Raw genomic sequence first — 23,459 nt, 5'->3', positions numbered from 1 at the left:
CTTAAATTGCTGTACAGGTCCAACAGCTTCTCACTGTATATGTAGTCCAGCATTTTAAATGGGCACCTGGATACTTCATCTGGAAAGGTGTGGACAGCAGAGTTGATCTCCAATGCCAAGTCGTCTGCATCAATATCATGGAGGGTTTGTTCCACTTTCCTGCATCTCTCATGCAATTTCCCAGTCTTGATTGTGGCCCTCATGATATCAATGCTGAACAGGAAGTCGTACAGGGCATACACCCCCTCCAGTCTGGAAAATCTGTCTTTTAGGCTGGTGATGGCAGTGTCAACCAAAGGCAGGAAGAAGTCCCTTCTGAAGGCCTCTTCTGGGGTCGATTGGGTTTCATCTGTACTCTCGTAAAGGAACTGCCTTTTCTTTTTACGTTGCCTTTTCTCAGGCAATTTCCTCTCAATTTCCAGATCTTCTGCAATCTCCATTGCATCCGTTTGGCTTGATGCGAGTCCATTTTCCCTGAAATCTTCTAGGTACTCTGTCACTCCCTCGGTTTCTTTTTTCAGTGTTTGCATTGAAACATCCGGGCTCTGGAGGAGCTTGCTCATATGGTTAACCTGATACAAAACGTTGTACCAGGTTATTGTGCACAGAAGAAAGGACCATGTTTTAAGCTCACCATGTAAGCTTTTTGCTGAGGACATGGTCTCTGAGTCCCCCTTCTCTGTAGCATATGTCTCCAGTGCTGACAGTCCGTCTAGTATTTCAGGTAGATGGTACCGCACTACCTTCACACTGTCAATTCGGGCCTCCCATCTCGTCCCTGAAAGTGGCTCATCATATTGCTGCCATTGTCGTATGACTGCCCACGGCAATCTGAAATGCTGAGGTTGTGCTTCTCCAACTGGTCAAGCAGGATTTCACTGAGCCCTTTACCAGTTGTGTCTTCAACATGTACAAATCCCAAAAAATGCTCAGCAATAGAAACAGGTGTTTCACAGTTGACAATCCTGAGAACAACAGAAAGTTGTTCCTTGTGGCTGATGTCAGGAGTGCAATCCATGATCACGGAGAAGTATTTTGCTTTGTGCACTCTTCTTGCAATCTCCTGTAGGATTTTGTCTCCGACCAGCTGAATGATTTCGTTCTGAATGACTCCACTCAGGTAATGCACCTTTGTCTCTTTGCATTGTATTCGTCTGATGTGTTCATTCATTACCGGATCAAACTGTGCTAGGAGTTCCACTTGAGCCAGAAAATTCCCATTGTGGCGATCATACACGGTACTGGTAGTTCCTCTCAAAGCCTGGTTGCGTTCTGCCAGATGGGAAACTATGGCAATCACTCTCCGAATCACGCCTTTCCAGTGTTCAACTTCAAGTTGCATCAACTCCATCTGTCTTTGATCAATCAGTGTACTGGTTTGCAGTCTCCTCTGAAGGTCGTGCCACTTTTTCACATTGTCACAGTGCACCTTTGTGCACTCGTGTTTTTTTAGGCGATAGGAAAGGTTCTTCCATCCACCGTAGCCACAGGTCGTTAAGGCATTGTCACGCTCACGCTTCCCGAAAACAGTACAAGGGAAACAGAACACTCCATCTGTGTGGATGGAATACACCAGCCACGATCGATGTATATTCTCACCATTTTTCATGGTTCTTTTGTAACTGTCCTTGGTGAATCTTCGAGGAGGATTGTCTAAGTTTTGCGGGAATTCAATGTCCATGATTTGCACAGGTCCTTTTTTGACTATTTCACAGCGCATACTGCTTGTTAGGACACTGGGCCAACATCCTGGGTCATCACTTAATGTGGTGCTTGCAATACCTACAGGTACCCCAGTTCTGGATGGTGGGGTGGTCTCTGCCATGTCAATGTCATCTTCCTCTTTGTCCTCCTCATGAAGTGGAGATGGAGTTGATGGCACTGTTGAAAACATATAGTTGCAAATTAATTTATAGCACAATTGCCATGTGGTAAGTACAGCAACTAGGAATGCAATACACACAACATTACACTTAACAAAAACTGTTTCATTTTCATTAACCCCCCACTCCTTCCTACAGAATCCAGTATCATATAGACCTTGCTGGCAGTAACAGCAAGGTCTTGACATGTCTCTTAATGAAGGCTGTTGCTATGAACAACTGCTAACTCTAGAAGTGGTAAGATAGAGTTGCTTAATGCTCCCAAGAGAAATAAAGAACAGAAAGTCAACGTTATTCTTCCACAGGCAGAAGTCTTTAATGATTGTCAGCAGTACATCAAATATTATAATTAGCAAGTGTAGAGTCATAAAAGGTCCGTCCTTAATTAAAGTGGTATAAGCATGAATATTGGGAGGATTAACTTTTAAAAGATTTGTAGAGTAATTTCAATGTGTTTGCGCTTTAAACCAACATCTCTACCATTTTCAACAGTATCCCACTCTAAGTGACTATGTGCTCTGATCTCCTGAGGAGGGTGAGAGATAAAAGTAATTTAATGCGCCTTCTGTTCACTGAAAAACCATTTCTGGATTTTAATAGATGTTTATTTTCAGAAAAAGGTCATGATATGTCTATGAAAGCAAGCTACAGAAAATAAGAAACCTGCATCTATTCCTGTAAGAGTCATGGATACGAGAGCACACAATGTTAACAAAGAGAGAAGAAATGGCTGAGTAAGCAGGAAATAAAGTAGCTCAGCTGCATGAATCTATTATGCTCTTATTTGCACGCTGCATGGCTTAAAATTGTATGACAGAGAGTCATTTTATCTGCAAGACCAGTAAGCAGCAATTAGAGAGGAAGTTGAACAATTAAGGAATTGATCATGGATTTAGGTCAATGTCTAAATGAATAACTCAACTTGTCAACAAGCAAACACAGAAGCACTCCCTGATCCTTCAAACAGATTCAAGTCCCTTTGATATTATATAATGTAATGTTTTTCAGGAATGGACACAACTGAAGAACCAAGAAAGACCATTCGAGCAATAAGACTTGGAAGCAGCAATCATTTCTCATCACAATGTCCATTTAGCAGTTGTTTTGGAGATTTTAATATCATCAACTGTTCTCATCAACAGATAGAGTTTGCCATAGAATTGTAGATGTTTGCATCTTTTCTAAGCTGTTCAGAGAAAATTGAAACTGAATAGAGCATTATAAAATCCATAATGACTGGTGGAACTGGATCTGTTGAAGAAGATTGTGCGCTGTGTTAAACATTGCTGTTGAATGGAACAGAGAAAAGGTTTTCTTAACTTTTGCCTTGACTATTACATTTGAATTTAACCATATTTTTGTTGTGACAGAGAGGTGCTGCTGTAACTCAAATCCATGTTTGTGTTGTTTTGTTAGTGTATTGAATTCCCTTATAATATAGTGTGTATTGTGTAATATTCAAATATTTTCATATTCACGTTATTAGTATTGAAAGTGTGGAAATGAACAATATTAATATCGAGATTCTCGTTTCAAATCCGAGAAGGAGAACAGAATTTGAGCTCTGAAGATCATACATTGTTCTCAGCTGTGACACAGCATTTCCTGCAAGCTAAAATTAAACTCTTGTCTTCCAGAGCGTGTCAGATCTGAAGACAGGACTCTAAAATGCTTTACCTCTCTATCTGTTTTCATATGAAATTATCTTGAATGTCATACATATTAAAGCAATCACTGTGTCTCAGCTCCGAAACTACACGAAACAGCATATGTGAGATTCTGATCTAGAATAAGACATGCTGTAGCAAATCGATCTGATAATTATGAGTACTCTGATTACAGGCATATACTTGAACTTATTATGAAGCTCTGATAAGTGTTTGCTGAAGTTATTTATTTTGGTTTAGTGTGCCCTCTCGCTCTCAAACACAAACACACACAGTCACACACTACACACACACACACACGCACTCACATACAAACATAACAACGATAACCCGCACAGCACACACATCATGGGGGTCTTATTCTACATACCGAGAGTCAATGTTGTTCGTCTTCCACTTTTTTGCTCATATGCGAAGATGAACGCTCATTAATGTTTTCACTTTCAGAACTGACGCTGTCCGCGCAGGTTGATGGACATGGGGGGCCACCTTACGAGCTTGTATCGGAATCAAGCTTCTTATTTTGTACATTCGTACATAATCACTGAACATGGAAGAGGCCAATGTGCTGCACCTCGTGAGTCGCAGCAAGCCTATATCAGATGATCTTTCTAATTATAAGCTATTTAAATATGTCATTGATGCAATAATGATGTTTATAGTACCTTGTTGTTGATTCATGTCTGCAGTTTAGTATCAGATTTCTTTGAATTTCGAGACAACACAGATAAAAAAAAAAAAATTAACGTGTCTTTTCTCTATGCTAAATTGCTACTGCCACCTACGGGCTGCACACCTTTAATACACAAGACGGGCAACCTTCTGTTCTCAGGCATTCGACAGAAAGACGGGTGCCACTGTGACCATTGTCAGGAAAATTATCCTCGGTTAAACTTAACATAGAATAGAATTACTTTATTGATCCCAATTTGGGATTTCTTTTTGTTTTCGGGGGCTTTTTGCCTTTAATCGGATAGGACAGTGGAGAGTGACAGGAAAGTGGGAGAGTGGCCGGGGCTGGGATTTCTTTTTTTTTAACTTAACATGTCAAAGCTTAACCCCCGTCTAGCCAGCAATCTTGCTATACCCTGTAATGTAAAATTTGATTGGCTGTTCCCCTTCCCATTTTTGTCTTCCTTACCTTTAAGAGTCTTGTTTAATGTTTGATCGGGGGCAGATCCTTGTACTACATTGGTTGTGCAGGTTATCTGGCCTTCCAGCTGGAACTCGATTCTGTTAAATGCTTTACTCTCTATTAAATAACATAACTTTGATAAGCTTGTAGATTTGTTATTTTCTTACCAGAAGGTGATAAGTGTGGAATTTCCACCACAACACTTAATGGATATTATTTGGGACAGAGCTGTCAGCATGCACATTGTTTACATACATGTGTGACACTGGCACACTATTTAGAACAAGTGAAAATGGTATGAGTAAATGCTAACAGCCCTTTGACAGAGCAGCCTGAATCATTGCTGCCAGTTTGGGCGGAAAAGGAGATGTAGCTGAAGTGTTTCAGAAGAACTGTCTGTTTTCTGGAAACACTCTTCACATTGTAATTGGTTTTCCAAATTACTAAATTCTCCTTTAATTATTGCCAAGCTGCATGTGAATCTGTTAAATAATCTCTGCCTCTGTTCCCTGGTCAAAAGACCGTGTGTGTACCGAACACACAGAATCTGGACCCCTTTATCGGTCCTGGTGGTCACCATAGCAACAGTGGCAACATATAAGCTGATCATGGAAAAAGGAGTTTCAGCACCAGCAGCATGTAAAGTAAACCAAGAAATCTAAATACTTTAAAAACACTGATCAAGGGTTATGCTTTCAAAGTTTCCTGCATCACAATTAAAATACAATTGAATTTTACATATAATACATCTAAAAGGGAAATGATCTCTCATTTCACCACCTTACTAAAGTGACTCTATGCCAACACATTGCTATTACCTTAGCTGCAATTACCTAACATGTTTTTAAATCCTGAACAATGGGTTCCCCCATACCCCAGGGGTATGAATAGGTTTTAGATGAGAACGCTATCTCATGCAAATTATTGATAGTGCACTGGTAAAAGCAGGAATTACGCATGAAATCCAAACATGTGGATTTATAAAAAACAGAACTAAAATGTGTCTTGAATAGAGTCATGCAGGTGTAATGTGAGCTCATACTAAATGTAATATTTATTAAAAATGCAAAAAGGAGAAAGGATATTATGACACAATTATAATGAATGTCCTTGAAAGTAGAGGTTGTTCATACAGGGAAATTGTACCACATCTTGTTGTCTGCATGACCTTACTTTGTCTTTGCTCAGGTTAGTGCTGTTGCCAGGATACTATTTCCTATGGCAACACTTGAGCCAGCGAGGTGAGCAGCTCTGAAAGGATCCAGATAACTGGCTGCTCTGTACCCAGTGGACCGGATGTCCATACATGAACATAGAAAAACTTGCACATCTGTGCACTGCCACAAAAGCCCTCACAGTTTAGTTTGCCTCAGCGTGTGGGATAATGTCTACCTCCCAAACATGACAAAATTACTTCCGGTTATACCTTTGGAGGGGATTTTACATAAGGTCATATGTAGTATGTGCCATTTAGGAACAAGGATGCTTTTTTTACAGTTGAGTTATGTGACGATTGTAGTCAAATAATGAATATGTATATTTATTGTTCTATGTGAGACTCAATCCTCATTTGAAGCAAAATAAGTGCAGCACTTGCTTTCGTCCATTACTAGAAGAAGATGGAATTGTTATATATGACTGCTATATGAAGCTTATATCCTTTTTCACTGCAAGACAGATGGTCTCACCCTGTACGAGAGTCTACTGCCACCATTTGCTGCAAGAGTGTAACTACCGCTGTGTGCTGTGTGCAGCGTCCTCTTACTGGTGTACAAATGGGTGTCATGTCCAAAATGTATCTTCAGGTGTTCAAATCCAACCTAGAAAGGAGAGTACAATTCTTGAGTTTGAGGGAAAGAATCTTACTCAGCCGCACAAAGTCCAAGCTGTGTAATAGCTTTTATCCCTTTCATTACATATATACTAAAGATGTTGCATTACAGAACACAGTGGACAAACGACTATGAACGCCTCTTTTCACAGGAGCATTCAGAACATCTTGGTCATCGCTGAACCTAAACAGCTGCACAGGATAGAGTACGTCATCACCACAGCACTACACCTACATGTGCCCATTGATCATGAACTCTGGTGGATTCAGACAAAGCAAGGGGAGTGTCAGGGACGCAGAGCTCATACAGCACTGTGCTGTGATGAGCATTGTATGGCAGGGAGGACTCTTCATCAGTGGGACTCCATTATGACTCATCTGTACAAAACACCCACCACTACTCTTTACTGTAGAAGCTTTCCTTTGTGCTGCTGAGTGTGTCTCATCCAGCACCTGAGAGGTGAGCATTACTCATCCTTTTTGAATAATAGGCCCACAACACAAGGATGTCATATTGCTGCTTAAGTATGTAGATATTGGTTACAAAAATGTGATCATGGAATTATTTTAAAAGCCTTGCAAAGCTTTTTAGCAGGGTCAATTTATATTGAAATATAAGTTTTACTCCAGTAGTTACTAATTACTACTAGATTCTGATTACATACAACATATTCAAGGTTCAAAGGTTCAAAGGCTTTAAGATGCAACAGCGTATGGCAATGAAAATCTTAAGTTCCAAGCTCCTCCAACAATACAGAATGATCAACCATTTATGATAATATTACAGCATTGATTTTCAGGGAATCCAGAATTGAAAAAAATTATGAAATATATCTATAAAATATCTATAAACCTAAACATCACTTCACCTTTTTGCACCACTGTGAATGAGCGCAGCAATCACAAATCTTCAGTGCAGGGTACAAAATTACCTTTTGTCTCCACCTGCCAAAAGACTAGTGAATGTACAACTTCTTCCAGCCACTTCATATCACGTTTCATTACATGAGAATTTATGTAAACGACGAACATACAAGCCACTTGCATAGTTTGGTCCTGGCCCTCTGTACATACATCCTGCAGTTCTCACCCCTCGCCGCCTGGTGGCAGCAGTAAGCAAACATGTATCTGAGGTGCCTGTGTAAACGCCCCCGTAAGAGGCGTTTACTACCTTGAAGTGTCAGCATTTCGGATCGCTCACCTAAGTTTTTATATGCCCCGGTGCAGTTTTAAATTTAAAAAATGTCAAGATTCCTCCTCAGAGCCGACCTCCGTAGGTGTGTCGCCTCTCAGATAAGGATGGCATCTGATCAGGTACTGTCAAACTGCAGTGGACTGGTGACAGATGTTGACTTTCTGTTAGCATTAGCTTGCTCATATCAGCAGGAGTAGTTGTTTTTGGACTAAGTTAACAAGGCTAGCTACTTAAGGATCAACCATATTGTGTGGGTTATTGAAGGATTTTTGTCCGTCATGCACGTCAAGACTGCATCATTTTGCTCATGGCTACAAATTAATGTTGCGAATCTTCGACTCTGAAATATATCAATCCTAACTAACTGTCAGCTCTTGAAGGTAACTAAGTACATTTTACTCAATCGGCATTACTTAAATAAATACAAAAATGCTACTTTACACTTCTGCTCCATTAAATGTTGTTGTGTGTATGACCCTTGATGTAAACTCGTCGTCATTGAACATGAGGGAAACCTCAATGCCCTACGAGTGTAATATAAAGGTTTCAATATGTTGACACAAATCATTGTGATATTGCCAATTAAGTCAATCATCTAAGTACTTTCCCCACAATGTGTGATACATTTAACTTTAACCAGAAATATGCACGTCTGATAAGACATAAACTACTGAAGGTTACGGAGCTGTTTCAGATGTGTCACCTTTCGCAGGGAGAGAATAGAAAAAGACATTCAATATTCTTCGCCCTGTCTTCCAAAAAAAGTTTCCTGTGCTGTTGCTGAGATTGTCAAAGGGTTGTGTAATATATTTTTTTTACCAATCGTTGGGTTGTTTTTTATTTATGGCTATTATCTTTTCCCTTACAGATAAAGACATTGAAGACAACCATACATGATTACGTTATTACGAGCAAATAGATAAAAGACCATGTGTTTAGAGAAATTAAATAGTTTACTAAAGCAACCAACAATTAAATGTCTCTGCAACCTTCTTTTCTTTTCTCTTTTTTAAAAGTATTGGCAGCCAACAAAAAAAAAAATTCTGGTGATTTGGATTTATTGTAGTTCACACATTGAGCAAAATAGAAGGAAGATCCTAATTTACCTATTTTTGATATAGGTATTAGTTATTTACTTTTAAGCAACTCCATTTGCTTTACACACAAGAGGATTCTTTCGAATGTGTATTTTTTGTATATCTAACAAAGACAATTCTGTTGACCACCAGCTTGGAGAGTTGGGCAATGGCGCAGGCAAAGGTGGAGGTGGAGGAGGCTCTGTAAGGGAGGCAGGGGGTGCATTTGGAAAGAGAGAAGTTGCACAAGAGGAGCATTACTTCAGGTGAGAAGCAAGCCGTGATATTAGTTATCAACTTGTAGTAGGCTCATGCCTGTGGCCAAGGTTTCCAAAATGATTTTAACCCAGCCACTTTTCACCTGCAGGAAGAAGGAGAAGGCGCAGATGGAGGCACTGAGGAAGCATCACTCAGAGGAGATTGAGCACCACAAAAAGGAGATTGAGCGCCTTCAAAGGGAGATTGACCGCCACAAGGGCAAAATTAGAAAGCTGAACCATGATGACTAAAGCGAATTATCATCATCTGATTGCAAAGTCAATCATTATCTTGTATTGATTGGATTACTGCTGGTCAAGGCAGCTCCACTTTGAACTGCCTTAATTATACCAATAAAGCACTTAATTTTTGAATTTCATGAAAGCTTTTTAAAATGTGTGTGGGTCTTTGTATATGTCCCTTATTTATCTTCCAAATGTCAGCTGTTTGTGTGCTTTCACTGCTTTTTGTCAACTGTGTTTATTCGAAAATAAGGTTGAGCCTGTTTTAGGTCTGTAAAAAACAGATGAATATCGTTGGGCTGAAGTCGTGTCAGTCAAAGTTTATCTTCCGTGGTTGGGTAGTTGAGGATGAAGCGCTCGTTTTAAGTCCCCGCGTTGCCGCTCATCTTGAATATAATTTGCTACTAAGCTGGGATGTAACTTTATCCTCTAATTTTGTTAGTGTGGAATTACATATTTGACCCTACTTTGTGTCAAGTATTATGTTACACTTTCTATAATATACAGGAATGATACTAAGGATAAATACACCTGTTACACTACAGTTGGCGGCGATTATGCTGTAAATCGCCATGAAAGGTAGCCAAAACGAACACACCCACCCCACTACTCGTTTCCCCACCAAATCTCGCGATGGTTGCTGAGCGGTGGCGTTGTTCGGGCGAGCCGACGACGAGACCGTAGCTGTCTGGAAATTTGTCTCGTGGGTTGGACTCAAACGTATTATTCATAATTGACATTTTTGTACGTGCGACAACTTAATCGTCCTGCATTTTAACACACGCCATTGTTAGCGTCCTGAATCAGACTGGTGAGTTCTGCTAACTGTGTGTTTGCACCTTGTACTAAGCATGTGTCTGAAAGCTGTGTTTCTGCACGGCGAGGCCTTCGCATAAGCTCGTTAGCTAGCCCGCTAAACAATAGTAATGTAAACTCCAGATTACCAGTTAGAGTATTTCTGCTCTGTAAACTGCACATTTAATTTGACTGTTAAAAATAGCGTTCAACCAGTGTATGACTCAGTGCATGTAAATATGAAAATAAAATGTGTCCACCTCGATAGCTAGCAGGCTGCATGTGAAGGGGGCGGGACGGTGTCTTCCCAAGTAACCGTGTTATGTTACCGTGCAATATCTGCACATTTTCACATGCATTTCAGTTGTGTAACAGTGTTTATAATGCATGTAATTCATAGTTAACTGTTTTTATGCGTTTTAGAAATTCCTTGTATTGCATCAATAAATTAACGTGTGTGGGTTTTGAACTTCAAAGTCAGATCACAACATCCATGCGTTTGAAAACAAGTTGTTTAATTACAGTATCTTATATATTAAATGTCCCCTCTGTGAGACTAATAAAAGGTTATCTTATCCATATACAGGACAATGGCTGCCGCTGAGGTAAACGGTAGCTCTGCCCCGGTTAAGGAGGAAGAAGAGCCCATGGATGTGACAACAACACACACAGAAAACTACCAGACGCTCATTGATGCTGGGCTGCCCCAGAAAGTGGCTGAAAGTTTGGATAACATCTTCCTTACAGGTGGGTGAGGGTTTGGAAAATGTCATATTAAGAAGCTGTGCATGAGTATAGCAGATGTATACTGTAGCTTACCCTGACTCTGAACATGCTTTTTAAATGTAGGCTTGGTGGCATATGTTGACCTCGATGAAAGGGCCATTGATGCCCTGCGTGAGTTCAATGAGGAGGGAGCATTAACTGTGCTGCAGCAGTTCAAAGAGAGCGACCTGTCCCACGTACAGGTAACTACTTGGAGGGATTACTGCCTTTTTGTCTTTGTGAGGAGTTTCATGTTATTATTGACTAAATAATACGTTTTCTTTTTGTTATTTAGAATAAAAGTGCTTTCCTTTGTGGAGTCATGAAGACTTACAGACAGAGAGAAAAACAGGGAAGTAAAGTACAAGAATCCACAAAGGGCCCAGATGAGGCGAAAATAAAGGTAAACAAACTCCTGAAGCTGAGCTTTGTTGCATAGAGACTCAGAGTGAATGCCATTTAAACATTCCTGCGCCTTCATGCTGCTCAGTTAAGGTTTTGTTTTTGTTTTCAGACTCTGTTGGAGCGGACGGGATACACCCTGGATGTCACCACAGGGCAGAGAAAGTACGGAGGTCCCCCTCCTGAGGATGTGTTCAAAGGAATACAACCAGGGATTGGAACTGAGGTAGATTAGTGATGTGGATAAAGTGTGATTTAATGTCTCTCATATTTATGGTGGAAGCAGTATTAGATCTGTGTTACAGCACCATTTATGATTCTGCAAAACACGATGCTTATTTATGTACAAATCCTAACACTTCCACGTCCACCTGTTTCTCTTTCGTATTTCAGGTGTTTGTTGGAAAAATCCCAAGAGATTTGTATGAAGATGAGCTTGTGCCTCTCTTTGAGTCGGCCGGTTCAATCTGGGATCTGAGGCTAATGATGGACCCTCTCTCGGGTCAGAATAGGGGTTACGCCTTCATCACCTACTGCAATAAGGATGATGCACAAAAGGCTGTGAAACTTGTAAGTAGCACGGTAAAGCTTTGGAAGAAATGCATCACACTCTATAACAGAGTTAGTTTTAAATGAATGCTGGAGACAGTTTGAAAATAGTCTGTTTTGATATCTGGAGAATTATTTAAAAGGGTACAAGCTTGAAATGGCCTAATTCTTAAAGTTGGTGTTCATTTATAATGAGTTTCACATGGTGTTTGGCCTCCATTTCATTTTCAGTGTGATAACCATGAAATCCGCCCTGGCAAGTACTTGGGAGTCTGTATATCTGTTGCAAACAATCGCCTGTTTGTCGGATCAATTCCAAAGAACAAGACAAGGGAAAGTATATTGGAAGACTTTGGCAAAGTTACAGGTCAGTCCCAAAGCAAAGAGGGATATTTTTGTCAGTAACTCATTTCAATTAAAACTATTTAGGATTATAGTCAGGAAAACTGTTTTGGAAGTTAGAGATGTTATTGTCTTTCTCACAGAGGGTCTCCAAGAGGTCATATTGTACCACCAGCCAGATGACAAGAAGAAGAACCGCGGCTTCTGTTTCCTCGAGTACGAAGATCACAAGTCTGCAGCACAGGCTCGCCGTCGCCTAATGAGTGGCAAGGTGAAGGTGTGGGGGAACCCGGTCACTGTGGAGTGGGCTGACCCTGTTGCTGAGCCAGACCCGGAGGTCATGGCCAAGGTCAGTCCCATGTCTTTCTCTTTATAACACAAACATGCACTTTTCTACAGGGCAACAAACCGTCTGTCTTTGTTTTGGATTTCATAGGTCAAGGTGCTCTTTGTAAGAAAGCTGGCCACATCAGTGACTGAAGAGCTTCTTGAAAAGACCTTCTCTCAGTTCGGAAAGCTGGAGAGAGTGAAGAAATTGAAAGATTATGCTTTTGTCCATTTTGAAGAGAGGGATGCTGCTGTAAAGGTGGGTTTTTCATTATTTGGACAAGATATTTTGCATGTCTGATTATTCCTATGTAAGCTACAGTAATTGATTGTTTTCTTTGGTTAGGCAATGGATGAGATGAACGGGAAGGAATTAGGAGGAGAGGAAATTGAGATCGTCCTGGCAAAGCCGCCAGATAAGAAGAGGAAAGAGCGACAAGCAGCTCGGCAGACCACTAGGAATTCTGGGTGAGTAACGGAGACTTGCTCTAGTGTTTTCCCTTAAAAGGGAGCCACCACCAAGTAATAGTAAAAGAGCTATGAATAAAGTTTACTTGCCGCTAGGCTAATTTACAGCTTAAAATGCCTTAGACACAAGGGGATACATTGGACTCATCCTCTGCCTAATTTATTCTCTTATTATGAATCATTAAATGTGAATGTGTCCTACCTTCTGCAGGTATGATGATTATTACTACTACCCCCCTCCACGCATGCCGCCACCAGGCCGCGGCAGGGGTCGCGGTGGCCGGGGGGGCTATTCCTATCCCCCTGATTACTATGGGTATGACGACTACTATGATGACTACTATGGCTACGACTATCATGACTACCGTGGTGGATATGAAGACCCTTACTACGGCTATGAAGATGTCTACAGCATGAGGGGCCGTGGTACTCGTCCCAGCAGGGGGGGGCCTCCTCCACCTAGAGCTCGTGGAGCACCCCCGGCGCGAGGCCGTGGGGGTTACGCCCAAAGGGGACCACCCCTCGGTGGTCCAAGGGGTGGCCGTGGAGGGCGGGGAGCCCCTTTCCAGCCACAGAGGGGCCGCGGTCCACGCGGGGCCAGAGGCAACCGTGGTGGGAACGTCGGTGGAAAGAGGAAGGCAGACGTGTTTAACCAGCCTGACTCCAAGCGCCGCCAGACCAACAACCAGCAGAACTGGGGGTCCCAGCCCATCGCCCAGCAGCCCCTGCAGCAGGGGGCCGACTATTCCGGTAACTATGGTTACAGTAATGACACCATGGAGTTTTCACAGGATTCTTATGGGCAGCAGTGGAAGTAGATGCACCCAAAGGTATTTGGCAAAGTGACAACAAAAAAAGCGAAAAACAACAATAAAAAGGAAAAAAAATAACAGGAGATTGGCCACAATTTTTTGATTGACTTTTTATTCATCACCCCTCATGAAAAAAAAAAAATCTGTACATATGTCAGAAAAAAATGGACAGACCCCAGAATTGGCTCGAGGTGATTGGCTGGAAAGCCTTTTGGCTGAAGAAGTGAAGGTAACCGTTGTGGTGAACCATTTCTTACTCTTACGGTTACATTGGGACATTTTAAAAAAACACGAAACACTTTTATTGTTACATTTTGTTCCTGATTCATTTAAAGCCAACAATGAACATTTACAAAAAGTGGACATTGATTCCCAAAAGTCTGAGAGGACATTAAATAATGATATTGCCTTGAAGGAAGTTTTTGTCCATGCCCCCTCCCTCCTTCCCTTCTTGTACTCCCTTTATTTGTGGTTTCTCATAGTTGCTTAGGGACTTGCTTGTAAATAAATGCATATGGTTAGTGCTTCATACTTCATTTTTTGCAATGGTGGAGAAAAGAATCCACAGGAAGGAAGAAATCAAAGTTTTGTAATGTTCAAAGTGTATGCATAGCATTTCTAGCGATAGACAAATTGTGTTTTTTTTTAAACTGATACCATAACTTCCTATGTTTTCTTTGAACTTGCCCACTAGAATTTGGTTTGGCTTACCTTAAGAGCCATAGCAGTTTGTTCTGATGTTCTTTGTATTTATAACTTTTACGTTTGTTCCGTTTCAATAAAACTCAGCTGAGCATCAGTCAATTGTCAGATACTCAAATTCAGTGTTGTCAGTATTTGATTTGATTTTACCTCAATTCTCTCATTTGGATGAAGATCTCCTTTCCAAGTCAAATTTTTTGCCTCAAAGGAATAATAAAAATACTGAAAATGCGCCAGAGGACAACAGGATTTTAACCCTTTTTAATTTTCAGTGCATGTTACATCGGACTACAGTCATTTCCTGCACTCAATTCTATTTACAGATTATCACAGAAATACTAAAAAATGCAAATTTGACTTCTTGCTGTTACTCAAGATTGTACCTGTCAAGAGTTTGTTTGCACAGGTAAACTGTATGCCTTGGTCAACTTTGGCCTATTATCACTAAATCAAATGATCTGCCATTCATGAAGAAAGGGAAAACACTGAGTGCTTCATATAGGTACTTTTATGTTTGTGAAAACGTTGTTTGCCAAATGAGCTAATGCTTCAATATCCTTAAATTACTACTGTCCTTTACACACTTACTTTATACACTTGACCTCTTCTGAGCCATCCAAATCAATACTTTTGGGATACGGCTAAGGAACCAATTCCATGTGCAGAAGCCTAGAACATTAGCAGAGATTTAACATTGTGCAAATTATTATGGGATGAAGTTTAGTTGCGCTTCATTTTTTTGTCTTTGGCAGGTGGACATTTATTGAAGCGTATACCTGTGCAAACAAACGTTACTGATAAACAATCTTGAATAATGGTGGACTGTCACTTGCACTGTTAGGATCCTGATACTGACACCCTTACAACAGCTGGAACATCATATTTGACTCTGAATGGATTTGTACCTGTATGCTGAGTTTTTTCAATTCCGTTATTTTTATCATCTGAACCACCTGTGCTCCCCTTTTTGAAGACACCAAGGATCTGACCATCCAAAGGGTTAAAATTCTAAAACGTGCCTTCTGCCATAACGAGTGACCACCTCTCATAATTTGCTTACCATAGAGAAGTGTTTATAGCATCTGCCTTGTGGTTCCATGGTATCATTGTATTTTGTTTCATGTGTCTGTCCTCTTATTCCAACCTGCCTAGGTGGTGAAGCATTGAGAGCCGCAGCGCTAGAATGAGGAACTCACCTGAACGGTACTCAAGGGTGAGCTAGCCTTGCACAGAGTACTGTCTCCTCTCCTGTAGCTAATGTAATCACTGGAAAAAACACTAGCCATAATTATGCTTTGTTCTTTTTTATTGTTTTCTTACTAATATACTGCACTTTGAATCAAGCTTCTGTTTATTTAGTAGGAGAGTAATTTCTTATTTTCCAGGCTATAAAGAATACAAGTCATTAAAGTTGACTGAAGAATCATTGAGAAAATTAATTTTACCACCATTTTTCTGGGGCCTAGACACATGGGGAATGTGTAATTCCTTCAGATATAGTGGATATTTTCCCCCTTAGGCAAAATGAAAAGTCCTGCACAAGCCAGAAGATCTGGAAATTGCTATGAACCCTTAAACCCTGCAAACACCTGTTGCCTGTCTTGGCTCCCTGCACCAAAATCTCCTCAGCTGTCTACACACACACACACACACACACACACACACACACACACACTCTGAAAGGGAGGGTGGTGGTGAACCTTTCCCTTCCTACGCCGCTAGAGGCAGCCGTTTCACACCAGCACGACTACCGATCCATTGTTCCTTTTATCCAATGCTGCATTGATTGGGCATATGCTGAGCTGGGAATGCGTTGAGTAAAATGTAGATACCACTTTTGAAGCTGTTGTTCAAATGTATTTAAATAGCAGAGGGGATTCTGAACGTAATACTGATTAAATTGGCTGATGTTGGAACAATGGCCGTGCCTCAAAACAGATGTCTGTTCCCTTTAACTCCACAAGATGGCAGTAGATAGGCAACAGTATTTATATTTCACAGGTAAGGCTGAAAAAGGGGAGCACAGGTAACATCAGAAAGCTCATTGTTTCACACATTTTGTTTTGCATTAAAGTGCCATCAAATGCTGGAGTTTCCTTTACAGTTTCTCACATCAGAACTGTCTCTATATGTTGCCTCTTGTCACCAGGCAGTAAAGGAGCTGCCCCCATCCATGTGAATGAGTTCACACTAATGGAAGGGATGGATTGGTAAGATTTTTCATTATCTGTACTAATGCTCAGAAAGTCACACTATGTTTTTACCTTTCATTTAAATGACTCAAGGTTTCGAACATGTTTGATTTCCTAGTTTATATAGATTTTACATGTTGTGCAAAGAAATATTTTCCTTTTTTTTTTGCAGCCAATTCACAAAAAGTGTTTACAGTGCATTCAGATATACACAAAACAACACATTCAGCAGCTTCACACAGATAACAACAAATATGGACGATACAAAAAAACTTAATGCATACATTTAATCAAATATCCTTAAACTGTTGAAGGCTGCAAAAGGAAGCATTTCTTACCTTCTTACTTCCCTGAGTAAATATATTCTGTAAAGTTATTTTTTGATTTGACTTTGAGCTTCATGTCATATATCTGGCATATACTTTTTTTCAGATGTTTGAGCTATTAATTGCATCTTTTGAAGATAATGCAGTTGGTAGGCTGTGTTTTGATGGTGTTGATGGTCATGTTGGTGCTTAGGAACGGATTAACCATGGTTGGTTAACATGTCCTTGTCTGTGTGGCCCTTTCTAGCTCTGAGTCAGGAGACTGCTCTCTGCCAGCCAGACTCATCACAGGGTTTCACAGCCCTCAGGATGAACTACTAACTGGACTGGGTCCAGTACTCATTGGAACATGAGCTGAACACCCTTTTTCCAGGTCAGCAACCGACACAGGTGAGAATTTATTGTGGATTAGGGCATCTACTCTTTTATTGGATTAAGTTTTTAGGCTTGTCCTTATATTGCTTAAACCAACTTCCTGGTGTCCTCAGGTTAATGTCAAGTCTTTATTTGGTCAAAGTGCATATAAATATATTTATGTAGTACAGCAGTCTTGATAAATGTCTACCATGGTTCCTGCGGATGCTTGAAAGTATGCTTATTTGAAAGTTAAGACTGGAAAGTATAAGTAAGTTATTATAGTAGTTGCTTCATATATGTGCAAAATAAAGGTTTTTATCAACTCTGTAAAAAGTCTCTGTCTTTGTCGCTATACTTACACATATTACTGTGTGGTGTCAAACCTCTTTTTAATATTGTCCCTGAGCGTTTGTAAAGCCTGCTAGTTCTCATTCTAGCAGTTAATTAACCTTGATTCTTGTCTCAAGCTATGCCGTGTTCTGTCCTTGAATTTTTAGAAATTGGTCCTGAAAAGTCATTGGATGTAATGTTCATAAGAAGTTGTGAAACCCAATATTATAATAGTTCATCTCATTTCACATGCTGCAGAAGAGTAGGAGGATACAGTTGGACATGTTGTGATCCAAAGCCCCATAAAGCACACTGATGCTTCATTATCCTGCTTTTAAGTAAGAACAAAGGAAACAGTCGTGCATAGTGAGAGCTGTTCTTTCTATTGTGTGCAAATGTTACTTTCATTTTATCCACCCTTAACATCTCAACAGTGAGGAGCAACCAATAACAAGTGGTAGACATGTAAGTAGGTAGTTTATTTTTATTTTTATAATACCTTAAATAATGTTCAGAGGACTGCGTGTAGTATATGCCTTATGCACAATGTTTAGAGCTTATTTGTGAAGTTTATCATTTTATTATTCTAGTATGACATTGCTTTTTTTGTTTAAAACTTGCTTTTTAAAACATTTCATAATATTGAGTGTTGCATGAATCATATTCAAGGCAAGGCGACTTTATTAACAACACATTTAAAGTAGTAAATTCACTCACAATTACATTACGAGTCCTTGACATGATGATGCTTATCCTGGTTCACACAGGAAATTAGAGTATTAGTGGGATGTCTAAACCTGGGGCATGCAAACACAATGGGTGGATCACTAACTCAGTTCTGATATAGATTATGTCATTCAGAAAATATACAGACGTTTTAGTCCATTGGGCTAAATTAATTGAGATCGTGCAGAAATTGCGGATTACTGATGTTCACAAGATCCATTCACGTAGCTTTACAGCAAATGTAGAGGCTGGTTAGTACCATAGAATACCGTGCTGGTTATTGGTGTAAGTGTATGAGAAACAATGCAAGGCTCTGTTGAATGGTCCCACAATGTCATGTGAATCCAAACAAAAACCGTTGAAGGATATCTTTGGTAAATTGAAGGTCAACCCGATATATAAAAAGTCATTGGATAACATTTTAAGTGTTGTCATATTGCGCATCATAGCACAGATTATCCTGCATTTTCACTATTTTAGCATACGGATATGTTTGCTGAAGTTCCTAATTGAACAATAAGGCAAGGATGTATTTATTTATTTAAAAAATACATTCAAACATAATTCCTTATTGTTGAGTTACATGTATTCATAAAGGTGTAGTCGTCTAAAGCAGATACACTTTGAACAACTTGCTGTAAATAAACGGCATGGTCACGTGACTCCTCTACGTCACAAAAACCAGGGGGAAGATGGCGGCCGCCGGAGGAGAATCTTCTACCACGAATGTTTCGGAGGAATTATTTCAAAACTTTTACACGGAGGTATGATAAAGCTAATGAGACTTTGTGTGATTTGAAAGTGTCGCTCACTGTCTCTACATCGGCTGCAGCCGGCTATTCAACAGCTCTCGTGTTTATCAGCTAATAGGCCTCACAGACATGAACATCAGCTAACGATGAGAAGCTAACGATACATTTCACTGAGGTGATTTCTCTCTGGTGTGTAGGAAACCCCTACATATAGTCTCATGCTTCTGTTTTGCTTATTTTTTTTTAACTACTGCAAGTCACTTCATCGATATCACATTTGGATAACTATAGTGATCCTCAATGCAGTAGCTGTTAGCCTACTATATAGCAGCTTTATCAATCCCAGTGCTGTGTACACACGCTTTGACCATTCACATCATGGCAAATGAATGAGGTCAGGCTCCCAAAAAAAGCTGCAGGATCCTCATGTCCACCACAAACACTCCTGCATGCTGGCTGTGCATTCAGACCCCCCAGAAGAGAATAATACTAAGAACATCACCAGAAAGTGTAGCTTGCAGTTTGACTTTGAACTCGTCTTTAATTATAATGCATCTTTCCTTCAAGCATTCATCCAAAAGACGTTCAGGTAGAGATAAAACAACAATAAAAAAACATTTAAAGTCAAAAATCACAACAACATATTAGGAATAAATACATAAAACGCCATGGAAAGGTTTTCTATTTACTTGTTGAAATACATAGCCAGGTCGGATATTTTTAGGGATTAAACCAAAGTGCAGTTTCATTTTTGTTTTTTACAAACCCATCACTTTTGTTTGTTTGTAAAGTAGGTTTTCATGGTCATTATGTGTTTTTACAGGTGAAGCAGATAGAGAAGAGAGACTCTGTGTTGACCAACAAGCAGCAGATTGACAGACTGCTCAGACCTGGCTCATCCTACTTCAATCTCAATCCCTTTGAGGTGAGTACACCACTAAGGCAGCATTGTTGTTGCTGTTTGTTTTAATTTGTTTAACAGTTAAAACTCAAGCATTGATTTCCAATGACATAACATTTTGGGAAAACGAGTAGTGTATCAGATCTTGAAATGTATACAAATGTTTTTCTTTACTTAATGAATAGCAATTTCTAATCAATGTAATAAAATCAAATCTGTGACATAACATAATATTCCCTACTTTATAGGTCAGACATTATTATTATTTATTTTGTATTTCCCGCCAAAAAGGAATCGGAAAAATTGCCTCATGTGTTAAACTTTTGGGTGAATTCTATTTACAATCTCAATAGGCTGACAAATCTGCTGTCGTCAAGCCCTCATCAGAGTATGAGCCACCAATTACTCTCTTAATATAATTACAGCATAATATTTCTCTTGTATTGACACTTTGGTTAAGATCCAGACGTGTTATAAACTTACCAATGTTCATTTCATCTTCAGGTGCTCCAAATTGATCCCGAGGCAACAGATGATGAATTGAAGAAAAGATTTCGAGCGGTAAGACTGAAAAGTATTCTACGTGATTTGCTGAAGATGCAGTGCCATAATGTTTTTGTAACTAAATGTCTGATATTTGCTCTCTTTAACTCGGCAGTTATCCATCTTGGTCCATCCAGACAAAAATCAGGATGATCCAGACAGATCGCAGAAAGCCTTTGAAGGTAAACTCTTTACAACCCTGTATACGTATGTGTTGTAAATCAAGAGGCTTTGTCATATGCACAGAAGCTACAGGGTAGTTGTTGGCAATTCAAATCTTTAGTCATCGGCTCCTCCAAGAATGCAACGTAAGACATGAAAGTACTTCTATATATTAATGTTAGCTTGTATTATTCCATGCTTTTTGTTTTTAATTTGTTTTTACCTGCTATGCCGCTTTTGCTTTTCCAATGTCAACTTCCTCACTGTGAAAGAACGATTTGTGATCTCATCTGAGAAAAGAGATCAAATATTGTAAATGTTATAATCATGCAAGTAAACCGTAGGATTAAGCAAAAAAAGTAAACTACATGCATGTAAAGTAAATGGAGATAAAACAGAATGCAAAGATAAAGTCCTCCAGTAGAATACAATCCTTTATTTAGTAACAATGTATTAATAACTATGTGGACTAAAACTGTATGTAGGTAAATACACTTCAAAGACTTCAGGAGAATAAATATACGATAAATAAACTTAAATTGATCAGTTTGTCTCGTCTAGCCCAGACTTTAGATTGTATCCTGTTTAAACACAGTAAGATGTCCCTGCAGAGTCTGCCTTTGTTAATGCAGTCAGAAGATAAAGGAGAAACACGCAGGTTTAATTTCACCTGAATGTCTCTCTATTGTAGCCGTGGACAAGGCGTACAAGCTCCTCCTGGAACCAGATCAGAGGAAGAGAGCCTTGGACGTGATCCACGCAGGACAGGAATATGTGGAGCATTTTGTGAGTTTTCAACACATCTCTTACTCTTCAAACACTCAAGGCATGTTACTCAGCTCTCCTGGTGTTTATCAGTTTGGTGACATTTTATTGTTTGCCATCCTTTGTTCCCAACAGGTAAAAGAGAAAAAGAAACAGCTGAAGAAGGACGGGAAGTCGTTGGATTTGGAAGAGGACAACCCTGAAGTGGTAAGTCAAAGTTAAAAAATGGTGTTACAAATATATCTTACATATAACTGGTTATAGCTTTCATAAATGAGATAGTGTATATTTGTAATGTTACCAAATATAAGTCTACTTGTCCTTCTACAGTTCAAGCAAGCCGTGTACAAACAGACCATGAAGCTGTTTGCAGAGCTCGAAATCAAGAGGAAGGAAAGGGAAGCAAAGGACATGCATGAAAGGTAAATCCCACACACAGTATGTTTATAACCTTTGTTGTTTTTAAATCGAAAACCATCCTCAACCTCTTCTTATTTAAATGTCCAAATGTAAGTCATTTTGGTTCTAAATGTTCTCACGCACTCTATAACACAAATTGTCATTACCTGTTTCTCTTAATTCACCAGAAAAAGGGCAAGGGAGGAAGAAATCGAGGCAGCAGATAAAGTAAAGCGGGATCGAGAATGGCAGAAAAACTTTGAGGTGGGTTGTAGTGGCAAAAACTCCCTATGAGTTATGAGATATCAATTCCATATCCAAGTCCGGACCACGCGGTCAACAGAAAGTGTCGGCGCAATTCACCCTCTCCTTTTCGTCATATACAAAACCAGCATCAATGTACCAATTACCGAAAGTGATGACCAATAAGAATTAAACTTGGTGTAAACGGAAATGAAGATAATAATACAAATAATAAGCAATGGCATAAAAAGCATTTTGGCTCCTACATGGGTTCCTCCGACAATGTTACCTTCTCATAAATGGAACCATGGTTGCTTTTGGCATTCAAAGGAAAAAGTTGATCCACTTTTCTATGTGGATGTCTTATCAGTGTTCATGGTACGTGTTGTCAATTGCAGCAGTACATCATTCAGTGTGTTCTGTACTGACAGAATAATTATTCTGACTCATTCTACTAATTATTTACTATGTATTTGTGACTTTTTTTTAAATATCCTTATATTAGGACTTTTTAAGTACATGAGAAACATTTCTTACTATGACATTTAATTACATTTTATAAGATACTTCACTCATCTTGTTTTATGGCTTTTTTTGGGCATACTATGACTTCCATGCAGCCATGTAGGTCACATTAAAGGATGGTGATGGAGGCAGGAGGAAAATATTGTTGAAGCTGCAAACTTCCTCGATTGATGAAGCATGCACTCAAGACTTTATTGCTACATTTACCATCATCCTGTATTTGATACAAATGTCTCCTTTTTTAAAAATGATTATTTCTGTAACACGTTTTCAGGAAACAAGAGATGGGCGAGTGGACAGTTGGAGGACCTTCCAGGCTAAAGGAAAAAAGAGCAAGGAGAAAAAGCCCCGGTCCTTCCTCAAACCTCCGAAGGTCAAGATGGAACAGAGGGAATGATATCGAAAAATGGGACTTTATTAGATTAACACCCACTGTACTAAAAACCCTAGTTCTGTGTCCTTCACCTCGTCGTCTGCAGTCAACTGTGAAGTCGTCACCCGGATACTTCGTACAACAAATTCCTCATCCGACCCTGACAAACGTAGTTTTGTACTTGGTTTTTTAATGTACATATTTGTGATCTGGACCCGGAGATCATACCTGCCTGATGATTGAAAGAGAAAATGATGTATCTTCCACTTCTGTAACTGATGAGAAAAATGTGCTCTGTCATTGTTGTTGTCCTTTTTTTTTAACTAAATAAAGCTTGGTCATAACAAGCCAACATTAGTTTGCTACGAAGCTGAGTCTCAGATTTGCAAAAAAAGTTCAACTAAAAAACAGTGTTT

At 39.6% G+C, this 23,459-nt stretch overlaps 3 protein-coding genes across 3 annotated transcripts; all 3 read left to right on the top strand.

The window, feature by feature from the left end:
* Window positions 1-7,623: 7,623 nt before the first annotated feature.
* On the top strand, window positions 7,624-9,419 carry LOC134874989 (ATPase inhibitor A, mitochondrial-like). The gene is made up of 3 exons (XM_063899319.1): window positions 7,624-7,830; window positions 8,941-9,053; window positions 9,155-9,419. The coding sequence occupies exons 1-3, from the start codon at window positions 7,759-7,761 to the stop codon at window positions 9,294-9,296; spliced, it is 327 nt and encodes a 108-aa protein (XP_063755389.1). The 5' UTR covers window positions 7,624-7,758; the 3' UTR covers window positions 9,297-9,419.
* Window positions 9,420-9,895: 476 nt separating this feature from the next.
* On the top strand, window positions 9,896-14,571 carry LOC134874987 (heterogeneous nuclear ribonucleoprotein R). Its single transcript, XM_063899318.1, has 11 exons — window positions 9,896-10,098; window positions 10,669-10,829; window positions 10,932-11,050; window positions 11,143-11,250; window positions 11,362-11,475; window positions 11,643-11,819; window positions 12,030-12,165; window positions 12,284-12,489; window positions 12,577-12,726; window positions 12,814-12,935; window positions 13,147-14,571. The coding sequence occupies exons 2-11, from the start codon at window positions 10,673-10,675 to the stop codon at window positions 13,751-13,753; spliced, it is 1,896 nt and encodes a 631-aa protein (XP_063755388.1). The 5' UTR covers window positions 9,896-10,098; window positions 10,669-10,672; the 3' UTR covers window positions 13,754-14,571.
* Window positions 14,572-18,994: 4,423 nt separating this feature from the next.
* Window positions 18,995-23,395, top strand: dnajc8 (DnaJ (Hsp40) homolog, subfamily C, member 8). Its single transcript, XM_063898656.1, has 9 exons — window positions 18,995-19,144; window positions 19,956-20,057; window positions 20,538-20,594; window positions 20,692-20,758; window positions 21,430-21,524; window positions 21,639-21,710; window positions 21,834-21,925; window positions 22,091-22,166; window positions 22,945-23,395. Exons 1-9 carry the CDS (start codon window positions 19,073-19,075, stop codon window positions 23,065-23,067), a joined length of 756 nt encoding a protein of 251 aa, XP_063754726.1. The 5' UTR covers window positions 18,995-19,072; the 3' UTR covers window positions 23,068-23,395.
* The last annotated feature ends 64 nt before the right edge of the window (window positions 23,396-23,459 follow it).

The sequence above is a fragment of the Eleginops maclovinus genome, chromosome 13 (genome assembly GCF_036324505.1).
Source record: "Eleginops maclovinus isolate JMC-PN-2008 ecotype Puerto Natales chromosome 13, JC_Emac_rtc_rv5, whole genome shotgun sequence".
Lineage (NCBI taxonomy): Eukaryota > Metazoa > Chordata > Actinopteri > Perciformes > Eleginopidae > Eleginops > Eleginops maclovinus.
This window is presented reverse-complemented; position numbering and strand designations above follow the sequence as displayed.

Coding starts and splice junctions, on each gene's coding strand:
- LOC134874989 (XM_063899319.1), top strand. CDS start 7,759: ATGTCAAGATTCCTCCTCAGAGCCGACCTCCGTAGGTGTGTCGCCTCT. Junction 7,831..8,940: donor TAAGGATGGCATCTGATCAG/GTACTGTCAAAC, acceptor GTTGACCACCAG/CTTGGAGAGTTGGGCAATGG. Junction 9,054..9,154: donor CAAGAGGAGCATTACTTCAG/GTGAGAAGCAAG, acceptor TTTCACCTGCAG/GAAGAAGGAGAAGGCGCAGA.
- dnajc8 (XM_063898656.1), top strand. CDS start 19,073: ATGGCGGCCGCCGGAGGAGAATCTTCTACCACGAATGTTTCGGAGGAA. Junction 20,759..21,429: donor ATCGCAGAAAGCCTTTGAAG/GTAAACTCTTTA, acceptor TCTCTATTGTAG/CCGTGGACAAGGCGTACAAG. Junction 21,711..21,833: donor AAGAGGACAACCCTGAAGTG/GTAAGTCAAAGT, acceptor GTCCTTCTACAG/TTCAAGCAAGCCGTGTACAA.
- LOC134874987 (XM_063899318.1), top strand. CDS start 10,673: ATGGCTGCCGCTGAGGTAAACGGTAGCTCTGCCCCGGTTAAGGAGGAA. Junction 11,251..11,361: donor CAGATGAGGCGAAAATAAAG/GTAAACAAACTC, acceptor TTTTGTTTTCAG/ACTCTGTTGGAGCGGACGGG. Junction 11,476..11,642: donor AACCAGGGATTGGAACTGAG/GTAGATTAGTGA, acceptor TTCGTATTTCAG/GTGTTTGTTGGAAAAATCCC.